General features: G+C 38.8%; 9 protein-coding genes across 9 annotated transcripts; 5 read left to right on the top strand and 4 right to left on the bottom strand. All coding sequences in view use genetic code 12, as the record gives it.

Annotated features, from left to right (window-relative positions):
- Nucleotides 1-67: 67 nt before the first annotated feature.
- I9W82_005530 (uncharacterized protein) lies at nt 68-1,630 on the bottom strand (the record flags this gene model as incomplete). Its single annotated transcript, XM_067694717.1, has 1 exon — nt 68-1,630. One exon carries the CDS (start codon nt 1,628-1,630, stop codon nt 68-70), a length of 1,563 nt encoding a protein of 520 aa, XP_067545916.1.
- Nucleotides 1,631-2,872: 1,242 nt separating this feature from the next.
- On the top strand, nt 2,873-4,966 carry I9W82_005529 (kinetochore-associated Ndc80 complex subunit; the record flags this gene model as incomplete). Its single annotated transcript, XM_067694715.1, has 1 exon — nt 2,873-4,966. The coding sequence occupies one exon, from the start codon at nt 2,873-2,875 to the stop codon at nt 4,964-4,966; it is 2,094 nt and encodes a 697-aa protein (XP_067545915.1).
- A 226-nt stretch (nt 4,967-5,192) lies between these two features.
- I9W82_005528 (uncharacterized protein) lies at nt 5,193-5,960 on the top strand (the record flags this gene model as incomplete). The annotated part of the gene is made up of 1 exon (XM_067694714.1): nt 5,193-5,960. One exon carries the CDS (start codon nt 5,193-5,195, stop codon nt 5,958-5,960), a length of 768 nt encoding a protein of 255 aa, XP_067545914.1.
- Nucleotides 5,961-6,089: 129 nt separating this feature from the next.
- On the bottom strand, nt 6,090-7,361 carry I9W82_005527 (uncharacterized protein; the record flags this gene model as incomplete). The annotated part of the gene is made up of 1 exon (XM_067694713.1): nt 6,090-7,361. The coding sequence occupies one exon, from the start codon at nt 7,359-7,361 to the stop codon at nt 6,090-6,092; it is 1,272 nt and encodes a 423-aa protein (XP_067545913.1).
- A 426-nt stretch (nt 7,362-7,787) lies between these two features.
- I9W82_005526 (uncharacterized protein) lies at nt 7,788-8,168 on the top strand (the record flags this gene model as incomplete). Its single annotated transcript, XM_067694712.1, has 1 exon — nt 7,788-8,168. One exon carries the CDS (start codon nt 7,788-7,790, stop codon nt 8,166-8,168), a length of 381 nt encoding a protein of 126 aa, XP_067545912.1.
- A 149-nt stretch (nt 8,169-8,317) lies between these two features.
- On the top strand, nt 8,318-9,898 carry RRP9 (Rrp9p; the record flags this gene model as incomplete). Its single annotated transcript, XM_067694711.1, has 1 exon — nt 8,318-9,898. The coding sequence occupies one exon, from the start codon at nt 8,318-8,320 to the stop codon at nt 9,896-9,898; it is 1,581 nt and encodes a 526-aa protein (XP_067545911.1).
- Nucleotides 9,899-9,941: 43 nt separating this feature from the next.
- RPC31 (DNA-directed RNA polymerase III subunit) lies at nt 9,942-10,676 on the bottom strand (the record flags this gene model as incomplete). The annotated part of the gene is made up of 1 exon (XM_067694710.1): nt 9,942-10,676. One exon carries the CDS (start codon nt 10,674-10,676, stop codon nt 9,942-9,944), a length of 735 nt encoding a protein of 244 aa, XP_067545910.1.
- Nucleotides 10,677-11,314: 638 nt separating this feature from the next.
- INN1 (Inn1p) lies at nt 11,315-12,964 on the top strand (the record flags this gene model as incomplete). The annotated part of the gene is made up of 1 exon (XM_067694709.1): nt 11,315-12,964. One exon carries the CDS (start codon nt 11,315-11,317, stop codon nt 12,962-12,964), a length of 1,650 nt encoding a protein of 549 aa, XP_067545909.1.
- A 121-nt stretch (nt 12,965-13,085) lies between these two features.
- Nucleotides 13,086-13,604, bottom strand: PGA34 (Pga34p; the record flags this gene model as incomplete). Its single annotated transcript, XM_067694708.1, has 1 exon — nt 13,086-13,604. The coding sequence occupies one exon, from the start codon at nt 13,602-13,604 to the stop codon at nt 13,086-13,088; it is 519 nt and encodes a 172-aa protein (XP_067545908.1).
- Nucleotides 13,605-14,113: the final 509 nt, after the last annotated feature.

Raw genomic sequence — 14,113 nt, 5'->3', positions numbered from 1 at the left:
TTTGCACTACGAATACACCCAGTTTAAATCTAAAAGTCTACATTTTCTCTTGTACACAATTGTCCTCCTATTTATCCTCTTCAACAGTCCGATCAGAATCATTACCATCGTCAACCTCAATAGCAACACCACCTCCTGCTGCAACAGCATCCTCATCATCAGTATCATCAGTAGCAAACACAAGTCCCTTTCGCGACCCCTTTTGTTTCGCCTCAGGACTCTTCATAAACCTAGTCAATGGTGGCAAATGTGGTGGTTGTTGCATATTAGCAAATGTCGGGGATGCAATATGCACCAGTGAAGATCGTGATGAAATTGGTGACGATGCTGCATAGTCTCCCAATTGTCCCGTTGACGGGTAGTTGCCATTACTGTTTAGACTTTGACTTCGTGAATGTCCATATTTGGCAGATTGTGGTGATGCTAGTGACATTAAAGATATGACTGCATCTTGTTCATTGTTTTTGCCAGTGAATCCCTTCATTGATGAACTATTGTAATCTCCATTCAACGCGACGTTGATTGGCGGTAGTTTAATCTCCTTTGGCGTTGTTGCAGCTAGTTGTAAAGTTGGTGTTCCTTCAGCTGTGATTGATTTCCTCTTTGATTCGCTAAATGATGATCGCGATTTCCTACGTTGACGTGAAAGGGCAGCTAATAAAGCTGAATGAGCACTTGTCTCTTCATCTGGAGATGGCATATCATTTAATCGTGACCAACTTTGTCGTTTTTCACCTTTCAATACTGGTGAATTCTTTAATGGGGAATTTGTATTTGATCTAAAGCTGCCATGTTCCAATTTAGGTGATGAATTGTTTGATTTGGCTATTGGTGACTGTTGTAGTGTTTGTAAATTGAGGTTGGCACGTTGAAGGTTGTTTGTAGGTACCCAGTTGTTACCTAACGCTGATTGTCTCTTTGGCGTATGTTTCCTCGTGGGTGAAGTTTGAGAATCAAACGACAACTCGGTAAATGAGATTTTCGAATTACTTGAATCATCTTTTTGTAATTTACCCAACGCTGAACTAAGTTTACTCCGTAACTGTGAGCTAATTTCCGTCAAATCATCACGGTTATTACTAGGACTTCCTTCATCACCTTGAAACAACTTCCTGGGCGTATTACCCAAGTACTGTGGAGTTTTCATCATTTTCACTCTTCGTCCATCTTCATCTTCGTCACCAGTAGGTGAATCTTCAATGGTTGAATGTCGTGGCGTTTTCAACAAGTGAGCAGCACTAAATGGAGAATTGACATTGTGGTAAACCAACTTCCCATCAGGTGACTTGTATGATCCAGTACTTGTTCTCTTATACGATGGTGTATACGGTAGAGCAGACCCTGAATACCTTTTGTTCGCGTCTTTTGGTTGTTCTGGAGTCCTGAGAAATGATGCTGAGGCACGTTTTCTATTTGGCGGAGATGGAGTCGATGGCTTGTCGAGACTTATTTGTATACTGCCACTGCTATTTCTGTTCAACTTAGAGCTTGTATCGTGTATGTTATTATTGTTATTGTTGTTGTTGGAGCTTATAGGAGTTTTATTGTTGCGTAAGGCGTCGGGTAACGTGGCTGCGTCATTGCTGTGTAATACTGCCGGAGCAGCCACAGGCGTTGAAGGCGTGCTCATAGTCTGTTATTGTCTTTGGTTGTCTTGTATATCCCTTCTTATTGTCGAATGCGATTGCTCCAGGCTAACTGAGTTGCTCTTTATTGATGTTGCGTTGTTGGTTTTCACTTTAAATATCTCCCCTTACAGTTTTTTTTTTAAGAAAATTCGTGTTTCGCAAAATTTGAGGTTTTTTTTTCTTTTCTTTTTGTCATTTGTTTGTTTGTTTCTCGTTGTCATTTGTTTATTATTTTATATATATATATTTGATTGTCATTTGAACCTTTTATTTTTTTTAGACATTCTCTTTGTTCCAACAATTGGCACTTGGATAGATACATTCTGTACTGTAACAAAAGGAGAAGATAGGTATCTACCTCCTTTTATGGGGCATGTCTTACTTCAAAAAGCCACTCTTTTGTCGAAAGAATCTTTGAAGTATTCACTACGCATTGCCAACTCTTCCAAAGTCGTGTACCAAATGTTAAATTGCAATTTGTTCATGAAAATATTTTGTGGGTCATTCGTAAAATCAAGCAATTGGATATCCGATCATTACGACGGGGAGAGTGTAGAAGCTTATCATAAGTGTTTCAAGTTTTCTACGAAGAAGTTAAATTTGGATGTAAAGAGTAGTGTCCAGTAGAAAGACAGGGCTTGTTATCCTTTGCAGTTAGTCGCAAAGTGGGCTTTAATCTCTGCATAGATTAGAACCAACATATGTATAATTAAGCTTAAATTTAAGCATTTTCCTTTGTAAAAGGTGAATGCTATATGTCGTGTCGAAGAATAGAATAGATTGACATTTGAAACGCATCTTGTGTGGTACTTTCCTAATTGGGTAATTGTAAACAACAAAGAGAGAGAGAGAGAGAGAGAGAGAGAGAGAAGAACAAAATTTTATTGACGAAAAAAAAAAAGAAGACAGACAAAAGAAAAAGAAAAAAAAAAAAAAATTATACTTTATTTCCTTTATACAGTTCGGTTACTAGATCTGATAAAACTACCCAATTATCTGCATCCATCGCAGTACATACATTCACATATACCAAACCATACAAGAACAATAACGTAAACATACGACAATACTGTTCTTGGTGAAAAAAAAAAGGTATATTGCAGAACAATTTGATTTCAAGAGAGAGAGCAAAAAAAAAGAAAAAAGAACAGAAACGTAAAACCAAAACAAATCTATTCAACTTCATCAGACACCAAACGACTACGCATCCACACCCACAATTGTATGCATCCATATAACCAAGGATGAGCCAATCATCAAATGCACCACCACAAATAAAACCACTACTCTCACTACGAAAACAACAACAGTTTACGAATGGCGGCGGTACTAGGTTGTCACTAGGGATAGCTTCGAGGTCATCTACAATACAATCGACGGCAGGTACTACACCTCCGTTTAGTAACATATATGGAAACAGAGCGAGTATAGGAGTCAATGGAACAACCCAACAATCAAATCCAAGACAAAGCTTTCAAGGGAACGTACAATCTACATTTTCAAACGATAATACCCCATCAACCGGAAACAAGCGAAGATCGGTCTTGTATTCGGTACCGGCATCAACGAATAAGAAAAGAGCAAGCCTGGGAATACCATCACTGCAAACGAATCAACTGACAAATGCACCAAGGACACATTTTCAAGTACTGCAAGACCTGCAACTGCAACAACGACAACCATTTGGACACGTCAGCTCGTCTCAACCAACACCGCTGTCATCTCAGCTGATGCCATTTCAATCACATATACCCCAACCCCAATTTGGTGCACTACATCTGGCCTCTACAGATCGAGCTTTAAACCGAGCCAGACAAGAAGAAATGGCACTGAAAATCTACAAATTTCTTTCTACAAACCACTTTGAAGTAAGAACATCAATATCATTGAATGAAAATACATTGAAAATCCCGACTCAGCGCAATTTTTATGAAATATTCAAGTTCATATACCATTTCATAGATCCAGCTTATATCTTTCGCAAATCAGCAGAACAAGAAATAATACCATTACTAAAGTCATTACAATATCCAGCACTCGGTACTATATCACGTTTACAATTCAATGCAGTTGGAGGCCAAAACTGGCCCAATTTCTTGGCAATTCTCGAATGGATAGTTTCATATGTTGAATCTAATATGGGTATTGTCGATGACCTCAGTCCTAATGATGATTTCGATCGTATTTTCATGGGATATAATTACAGCTGTTATCTCAAGTTTCTTGATGCCGATGAAGATTATGAAGTTCCACACCAACAAATGTTGAAGGAGTTTAATGAAGAAATGGAAAAGTTTCGGAGTCAAGAAAGGAGCCTTGTGGTTCAGAAGGAAAAGTTGAATGAAAATTATGAACATTTATTGAATGATTTGAGACTTCGAGATGATGCTGATAGAAAGACAATTGCTTTAGAAGAGGATTTTACCAAACTCCGTGAATATATTGAAGAAGTGCAAAAAAGGATACCAGAATGGGGTGCAAAATTGCACCAATTGCTGGATGAAGTGAATGCAGCCAATGAAAATTTAAAGACACTTCAAAAAGAGCGAGAGACATTAGAGCGGGAATTCCAAGCCACTGGTGTATCAATAAAGGATATCACCGATTTAGAATTGAAGCGTGATGCTTTATCAAAGAAGATTGAAGTACAGACAGTAAATTTAGAAAGGAAGAAAGATGATCTTCAAGAGAGGATAGCAGATACTCAAAACGGAGCCTTTGTTATTGAGAAATTGGTGTTGAATTATAACAATATTGTGGAGAAGTTCAACTACAGCAATTCCAGCGGCTACAACTTTGGATTACAACTCAAAGACTTGAGTGATTATAATATCGCTTACGAGAGAGATGAATTATTCAAAGACAAGACACTTGGAGAAGAATCACATCAACTAAGCGTATTGCGCAGCAGTATTGATAACAAATTGAGTCAAAACAAGGTTGAGCTTGAAAAATTGATTGATCAATTCGATTCGATGCAAGAATTTCTCACCAGTCAACGTGCAAACTTGGCCAGTATTCAAAATGACGAGTATAAGCAAAAACGCAGTAATGATGAAAAATCACAACAAATCTACAACTTACAAGCCAAGATGTCTGAAGATATTGAAGATCGTGAAAAGAAAATCAGAGATACCAAGTCTGCAATCACGGGCAACATTCTCAACTATGAACGTGAATTTCAAGATGCTCATTTGCACAAGAAAATTGTCATTCAGGATTTACAACAAAAGCAGCTTGAACTTGATGAACAACTTTTTAAAGTCCATGCTGATGTTACCAAATTCAAGACTTCATTGAGTGAACGGTTGATATCAGCGTATGATGATTTTAATTAAAGGAAAGCTCCTTCCTTCCCCCCCCTAGAGACAACCAGTCACATTGTTTTTAATTTTATTTCTTTAACCCACTTGTATTATTCAAATTTATATATCAAATACGTTATTGTATATTTGTATATATTTATAATCAAAATTGTATTATTTTCACTAAATTGAGGAAAATATAAAAAAATTCCAGACACGTAAAAAACAACAACAGTCTCTGTTCACAGTTCCTTTACACATGAGCGACATTAACATCTTCATCACGTCTGATTTGACATCATCAGAGAGGAGGGTATCTCCACAATGGTCACTCGAGTACTTTAAGCAAAAACTAGAACTAATCACCGGAGTCGAGCCGCAAAATCAGCTACTCCAATATTATCCCAACAAGTATTCCAATGAATATGTGCAAATGTCATCACCTCAAAAGAGCCAGGATGAAGATGTGCATTTGAGTCAATTTGGATTGAAAGAATATAGTCGCATACATGTAATTGACATGGATCCTAACTCAACCACCAATCAAATCTCCGCCACCATTTCACCGTCAATAAATGAAGAACCTGATATCAATCCAGAGTTTGAATTACTGGAGGAAGAGTACCGCAAGAGGAACAATACAGTATTAAAATGGAAACAAGAACAGAAATTGGGCCGATTCGATCCTGAATACGAACTACTTCAAAAACACATTGCCGAGGAAAATGCCGCCAAGTTAGCCACAATCCACGTCAATGATCGATGTCGTGTAATCAACATTGAAGGAGAAAGAAGAGGTACGGTGCGGTTTGTGGGCAAGATTGAGCATTTGGATCAAGGGAAACAGGATTGGGTGGGAATTGAATTTGATGAGCCAGTGGGGAAAAATAGTGGTGATATTGATGGGGTGCTGTTGTTTGTGTGTAGACCGAATCATGGTAGTTTTGTCAAGCCTAAGCAGGTTGAAGTTGGCGATTTCCCAGAATTGGATCCATTTGGAGAAGACGATTCCGATGAGGAGTTATAGAAAGGGTATATCACAATGTATTTCATTTGAGAAAGGACGCTATCCACTTATGAAGCATTGCTGATTATGAATTTCCAAGTTTCTTTTGAATCACACATTGTTAACGCTTTCGTCTTCATCAGGGAAAGGTTATACCACCCAGATGTTTAAGTTCGAGTATAGACTCATCATAGCTCCAAGTGCAAACTCACTATAACATCTCTTCAAAATTATCATTTCTTTAGTGCGCTTCTGGCCCTTGAGTACTCTGTATTTGAAATTACTCACTGCTTTGAAGGAGCCCTTTTCTCTACGATGATCATAAAACCAATGGAACCACACGGTTCTTGGAGCAAGAGTTGGACTGAACCATGCCTGCTGGTCAATCACAAAATACTTTGAGCTCGAACTTTCAGGATACAGGAGACTTTCCCACCAGTGGATACTCGCTTTTGGGAATTGCAAGGCAAGTGTACACACTCGTTGAGCCATTACATTATCTGCTACACTTGTTGAAACAACAACTTTTTTTACCGAGGAATGCTTTGCTGTACATATTTGTTCTGATGGGTCATGCTCGCTCTCTTGACGCATGCCAAGTTGAATTAAATTTGGGTACGCATCATCGATACAACTTCCCAGGAAAAGCACAGTAAAATCAAACAGACCAGCAACATACAACTCTTTTAAGTACACAGTGTTGAAGGTTTCATGGAGCTTGCGCACAGGTTCAAAATACGCGATATAGTGCACATGCAACCGTTTCAACTTGAATTGAAAAGTGTCAGCCAGATACTGTGAATGCCGGTCAAAAAACACGTTTAAGTCTGTAAGGTTCACAAATCCAACCGACGATTCAAACGAAAACTCTTCGAAGAGAGTTCTTGGTAAAAAAATATTCGTTATTCGATGTCTAGTGTCCCCCAAATACGTATACGATTCCAACTCAATCCTACTCTTTGGACCCCGCGGTACTGACCAACTCCACCTTTCTTCGGCTCGACTCCAATTCAAAAGGGACTTGCCATCGGATATGCTAGCATACTTGACATGTTTAAAATTATTCATAACTTTCTTATACAAATACTGTAACCCTGGTGAATATTCAAAGCAAGTAATTGGCTGCTTGGGATCCATTGTTTTCCAATACTTTTCCAATGTGTTTTCTGATATGATTGTGAATTTATTAATTGTGGGGTTGTTCAAGTACTTGGGGAATCGAAAGCTGTGCCGATTAGCAGCCTCCCATGATGTATTAAAGAAAAACCTAACACTGTATATGTAGATGTGCTTGTATAACTTGTCTTTGGTGAAGCTTTGCAAAATTGAATGCAAAGGACCGAGAGCCAAGGCTTGATGTTGATTAATTTCAGTAAATACTGTAGCTAAAACGTGGTCTGGTAAGTCAATCAAAGTAGTCATGGTGTCTGCTGACTAGATGAAAATTTTGAAAAAGTTGTATCAAGGGAATGCGTACATATATGTATAATGGCATCAAGATTTTTCTTAGAAAGTTTAAGTCGTTGGATGTGGTTGCAAAAATATTCTGCACAAGATTGCAGTACGGAAAGTCACATGTCAAGGTATGTTCAGGCAGCAATTTTCCCAGTTAAGCGTAACTAGCATCTCAACTTCAAAGTGATTCTCCGCACCCTGCTGTAAGCTACGATTCTGTCAACCCTTAGCGTATGTCATTTCGTTTGTGGCCACCCTTCTCGGTATTAAATCTAGAACTCTCCGCCAACGAATAGCCGGAAAAAATTAAAATAAAAATAAAATTCTCTCAGTCAGCACAACAACTCCGATTGACAAAAGACGCCTCCCCTTTACCCACAGAGTCCACAAGCCATGGCATTTGAAGAAATTTACGACTACGTCGAAAAAGACACATTTCTTAAGTACTTCCGTTTATCAATCGTTATTTGCGCCTACCTCATATTCCGTAAATTCTACTCACAATGGGCAGCCAAGAAACAAAGTGAACATCAACAAAAAGTGGATGACAAGGAAAAAGCAGAGAAACCAGCTAGGGATGCTGAAGCCCAGAGGCAATTAGAAGAGAGTTTGGAAAAAGAAGCTAATGAGTTTGGATGGGGTAAAAAGACTAGAAAGAATGTGAAAACATCTCAAGCTGTTTTGGAACAGTTGGCTGAAGAAACTAGACAAAGACATCAAAGCGCTTATGATGCTCAAGAGGATGCTGATATTGAGGATTTATTGGAGGATTGATGATAGGAGTGTGTATTAGAATGTAGGATACTTTTTAGCCTTCTCGATGCCATCGCACTGAAATGAAAAATGAAAAAAATATACAAAAAAAAAAAATTACTTTGTAGAGATCATCGGTATATATACAGCTGTTCACCATTGATTCCATTATGGCAGGAGATCCTTTTCTATCTGACCCTTCAAAGAAGAGAAAGCGCCTGGGTAAAGTAACAAGCACAACGCGAACCAAAAAGTCCAGGTCATCTACCCCTCAACCACAAGCATCACAACTCGATGAGGAGATATCAAGTGCTAGTGACACTGACAACGAGCAATCTTTAGAGGACCAACGACAGGACGAAGAACTCTCTTCGGATGAAGAGTTTGCAGCTGAAAGCGCAGCAGACAAACGAAGAAGACTAGCTAAGCAATATCTTGAGAATTTGAAAAATGAGGAACTACGCGATGCTGACGACTTTGACGCTCAGGATCTTGATGATGAAATTTTAGCAAAAAGGTTACAGGTGGATGTAGCTGATGCTAAGGGGCATGTATATAAGTTTTGGGGTGAGAAAATCTCACAGCAGTTGGATGGAGAAAAGCTTACTTTGGCAACTACACGTATAGGGTCCAATAACGTCACCAGTATGTGCATTCACTTCCCATACCTATACACTGTATCCAAGGATATTGAGATTATCAAGTGGAATATAAGTCTGAGAAAGCCACAAAGGATAAAGCACACCAAAGGTGGTTCAAAGTATTTCACATTAAACACCACAAACCCAGGCTTGAATCATCACTGGGAACAAATAAATTGCATTGCAGCATCTCCTGATGGGAAATACATAGTCACTGGAGGTTCTGATTCTCGTTTGATTATCTGGTCGAGTGAAAATTTAGCATGCTTAAAGGTACTTCCTACGAGATCAGCAGTCAACTCAATTGTATTTAGAAGAAATACTGATCAGTTGTTTGCCGCATGTGCTGATTTGAGAGTTAGAACATACTCAATAAATCAATTTACGCAGTTGGAAACATTGTATGGACATCAGGATAATATTACTGACATTGCCGCATTAGCCAGAGAAACATGTGTTTCTGTTGGAAGTAGAGATAAAACGGCAATGTTTTGGAAAATTGCTGAGGAGTCAAGGTTAACATTTCGTGGTGGTGATTCAATTGAAAAGAAGAGGAAAAGAAAGAATGATGATGAAAAAACAAATAATGAAGAGCCATTTCATAATGAAGGATCAATTGATGTTGTTTCCATGGTTGACGAATCACATTTTGTAACTGGGTCAGATAATGGAAATATTGCCCTTTGGTCATTAGCAAAGAAGAAGGCACAGGATACTAAAAGATTAGCACATGGGTTGCAGCCACAATTTCAACCACAACAAGCAAGTGCTGAGACCGCGACTGATTTAGCCAGTCGACAAATACCGGCTCCACAACCGTATTGGGTCACTGCTATACATGCGCCAGCATATAGCGACATCTTTTTCAGCGGTTCATTTGGCGGTACTGTAAAAATTTGGAAATTGGATGCCACATTAAGATCGTTTAGCTTAATTGGCGAAGTGGAGAATTTACGTGGGTTTGTTGTGAAAATAGATACAGTTGAAATCCCAGACACAAAACAATTGAGAGTTTTTGTTTTGGTGAGTAAAGAACACAAGTTTGGCAGGTGGTTTGGTAAAGTGCCAGGTGGAAGAAATGCATTAATTAGTTTTACATTTAGTACATAGCTTAATATATCCATGCGTCAACGACATTAGAATGAACTTCAATCTAAAATGCTGCTTCATCATCTCCTGCGTCATCCATTCCATCGTCATCTCCATCATCAAAATACTTTTCAGCATTATAATCATCATCTTCATCCTCATCATCAAACTCATCATCCACATCTTCTTCTTCACTAGGTACATCCTCTTTATCTCCACCGTCTTTCTCATCATCATGCACACCAGCTTGATTAAACATTTGCTCCTTCAAAGCTTGTACTTTTGCTTGCTCATCGATAGTTTCCTGTTTTTCTTCACTCAAGTAATCTCGTAATCCACCATTGGATGCAAATTTCGATAGCGTCAAGTACTTCTTCTTGTTCTTATTGGATATTCCCATCACTGAATACAACTCCTCTGGGAAAAACTGTACTTGATACGGATGCTCTTCGATGGTACGACCAATTTTCTGCACTTTTTTATACCGATCTCCATATCGTTCAATACCATCTTCATTCACACTGGCAACTTGTTTTAGTTTGGACACTTCACGATCTTTGTTTTTAACGAGGTTAGGTTCTAGTTTCCCCGTGTAAAATGGACCATCAGAAACCAACTTTGTAAATCGTATAGATTGTTTGGCTGCTAATGTCTCTATTTCAGATGGTTCTCCATTGACCGGTAGAACGTATTGTGGCTTTTCTGAATCTTCTGATGATTTTACTACATCGGCATAGTCTAGTCCAAAAGGTAATAGCACTTTTCCGGTACCTCCTCCTCCTCCTCCTCTAAACGACATAGTAGTTGTATAGGGTCGGTCTTGAGAAGTGATGGTTGGGTCCATCCTATGATTTTGTGTGCCTTGAAAAAAAAAAAAATTCAAGCAAACGGGAAGAGGCGCTACCGAGGGAAGCCAAAGGGCAATAGAGTTTTGCCTTTAGAAGACCAATTAGTTTATTCTTAAACAGAATATGTCTCAAGAGCAAGATCAAAAAGTCAGAACGTTTTATACTCGGTAAGCTTTTTCTTTGATTAGACGTACTCTTCATGCTCTCACTGAATTGTGAGATTGTTTTATCAACTATTTCACCAAAAAATTGGTGCAAAAATCTCTAAAGTAACAGGAACTACTCGAATATTAGCTCAGTATATAATTTCTATTCTACTTTGACTACATTGAAACTCCCCACAGCTGATTAGGACCTCCCTCATTCTTTTTCATGTAAATCTCTAAATGCTCCGAAAATAGACAGTGTCGTAAATTATTTCACGACACGGATTCCGAATCGGGAGAAAATCAAAACAGAACCAGCCCACTTAGATTTTGTGACCCAACAGGGCGATGTTCCATGCACAAGAAAAAGATGATGATGCTTATCGATTCCAGTTATTCAATAGAGAAACAGTTCAATTCAACCTATAACTTCTTTTTAACAAATGACTTCGACTATAATATCCAATATGCCTAGTGTTTATGATCATTTCGACGACGAGGCTGTTGATGTGCCAAATACAACAACGGACTCCATGTCCCTCACACAATCAGCAGATGGCACATTGGTGATAATGGTTGTTCGTGCAAAACATCTACCAAACAGAAGAAAATTAGATAAGCAATCTCCTTATGTGGTAATAAGGTTGGGTACAAATGCAAAAAAGACCAAATCAGACTTCCGAGCTGGTCAAACTCCAGAATGGACACACGAAATCAGATTTGATATCAGCCGGGAAAAGAAGCCGCTACTAAAAGTTGATCTTTTGGATGAAACAAAAGGTGATCCTACTCCCATTGGAAGTTGCGAGATCGACGCATCACATGTGTTTTCAGATCTCGGGAATAAGCGAGATGGAAAGTATATCCTCGACAAGTGGTATGATTTGACATTTCAAGGTAAAAGAGCAGGAATGGTTTATTTGGAAATGACATTTTATCCAAGTGCCCCAATACTACCTCCAAAGATCCCAACTCATGCAGAGGAACATCATTTGGTTGATAATGGAAGATCATACGGTAGTGGCATATTACCAATACATTCACCACCATCACCACCTCATCACTACGAATCCAATCCCGCACATGATGTTTTTGTTTCACTGGATAGCTCAAAGCATAGTAAGCGGTCTTCAATATTTCTGAAAACGGGTCAGTATTTCCTCAACCCTGGTGAAGGCAGTGCTTCGAGTTATGAAAATCCAGATGAGGTTATAATGCTGGCTCCGAAAGTTGGCAGCAAGAGTCCCAATAAATACATTTCAAAGCTTAACAAACTCAAGGGTAAATTCCAATCAAAACAATCATTATGGGGAAACACAGACAATGAAAATAGTGTAAGCACTTTTTTCTCAAGTCCATCAAGACGGGATATATCTCCTATAAGTGCTTATGGTTCAGGTGATGTGGATGAAATAGGAGAAGATTTGTCTAGGAGTCATATTAGTCAAAACCAGAAGTTGGATGATTTTGATCTCGACTTTGAAATCAAGTCACCACAGGCGGCCGCACCTATACCTCCACCACCACCACCGCCTCATCAGTCCCACTCAAAGCCATTGCCTACACCACCCGGTAGGAAACCTCCATCACCTATATCAGACGTAAATTTCAAAGATAGCACCTCAATTCCATTTTCAGCAGATTCTATAGGACTAGATGAAAACTCAGAGCACTTACCAACAAAGGTCTTTTTATTGGATGAACCAGTGAAATCACTAACTTGCAACGCAAAACACAACATTAGCAAGGATATTCCACACAAGGATGAAATCGATCCAAGGTTTTATGCCCCAACTCCAAGTGAACATTTCAACAGGCGAATGAGATTATCCAATGACGCTGTAACCAAAGATGATCTCAAAGTTGACTTGAGAACCAGTAGAACTGGATACGTTGGTAATGGAAAATTCAGTCCCAGTGTTTTCCAAAAAGCAAGTACAACCAAATTTTTTAATGTGTACGATGACAGTGATGATGAAGATGAAGCAAAACCTGCAGTTCCACCAAAGATCCCACTGGGCTTGAATGAGATGGAGTACTACATACTAGAGAAGGAAAAATACCTTCGTGATCTTCAAGCTAGAAGAGCATAGAGAGAGCATAGAGAGAGCATAGAGACACTGTTTATAGTTTATAAAATCATAATGACGAAACGGTTTATTAAAAGTAATACAAACGATACGAATTGGGTATACAGTTACAACACATGTAGAACTATAAAATTGCTGCGGCCAAGGCGAATAAACCAGCTACAACTCCAGTATATTGTCCATTAAGTAATTTCCTACCAGAGCCCTCCGAGGTTTCCTCAGCTGGGATAGTGATAGCTTCAGATGAACTGGAATCTTCAATTTCAGCACTCAGAGCCGACTCTTTTGTGGCTGATGAAGTTTTAGATTCCGCCTTGAGGGTGACTGTAACGTAATGGATTGTGACATTGTTGTAGTTCTTGCCTTCAAAACCTGCTGTTTCCTGTGCGAGCAAGGCCTCTGAAACTGATGCCAAGGAGCTGTAGTAGTCTTCAGCAATCAGTTGAGCGACAGCAATTGCAGCCATCGACTCCACAGAAGCCAATGAAGCTGCCTTTGCAGCCTCTGCGGCAATACTCATGGACTCTTCAGGAGTGTACAAAGTCTTTGTGATTGTGACAGTTTCAGTGATTGTAGTGTCAGTCTCTGCATTGATTAGGCCAGCTGAACCTAAAGCTAAAAGCAAGGTGGTTGAAAACTTCATGGTTTTAGTTGAGCGTTGACAGTAAAATGAAAGACTAGGGTTGGATTAAAAACTAAATAACGATTGAACGAAAACGGCTAAACGAATGTGACTAGTATATACTCTAGTGGTTGAAACGAATGTGGGTTTTAAAATGTATCAACTTAACTTGACCAAAACATTCGACCACACCAGGAAAAATGGCCAGATTTATAAGCTAAATCTTCCAACTCAAGGAGAATTATAATAGTCACGAATTCTTGCAAATAATAACTTTTCTCTCCAATTGCAAGCTCTTTTTTTTAGGCTAGCTCAATATTATTAAACTTTTTGGTTATACACGCGCTAAGATGTATCTTACCATTTGGTAAACAAAAAAAACTTTATTTTCTTGGAAAAATACCAATCCGTGCAAGAGTAGTGCGATGCATGGCTGTGCATGTTCTTGAGTTGTGATGTGCTCTTTCATGAAATGTGTTTATACAAGTCACACTTTTGTTACTGTGAAAGAGCTTAAACGCTACTGTCCT

The sequence above is a fragment of the Candida metapsilosis genome (genome assembly GCF_017655625.1).
Source record: "Candida metapsilosis strain BP57 chromosome Unknown scaffold8, whole genome shotgun sequence".
Taxonomy (NCBI): domain Eukaryota; kingdom Fungi; phylum Ascomycota; class Pichiomycetes; order Serinales; family Debaryomycetaceae; genus Lodderomyces; species Lodderomyces metapsilosis.
This window is presented reverse-complemented; position numbering and strand designations above follow the sequence as displayed.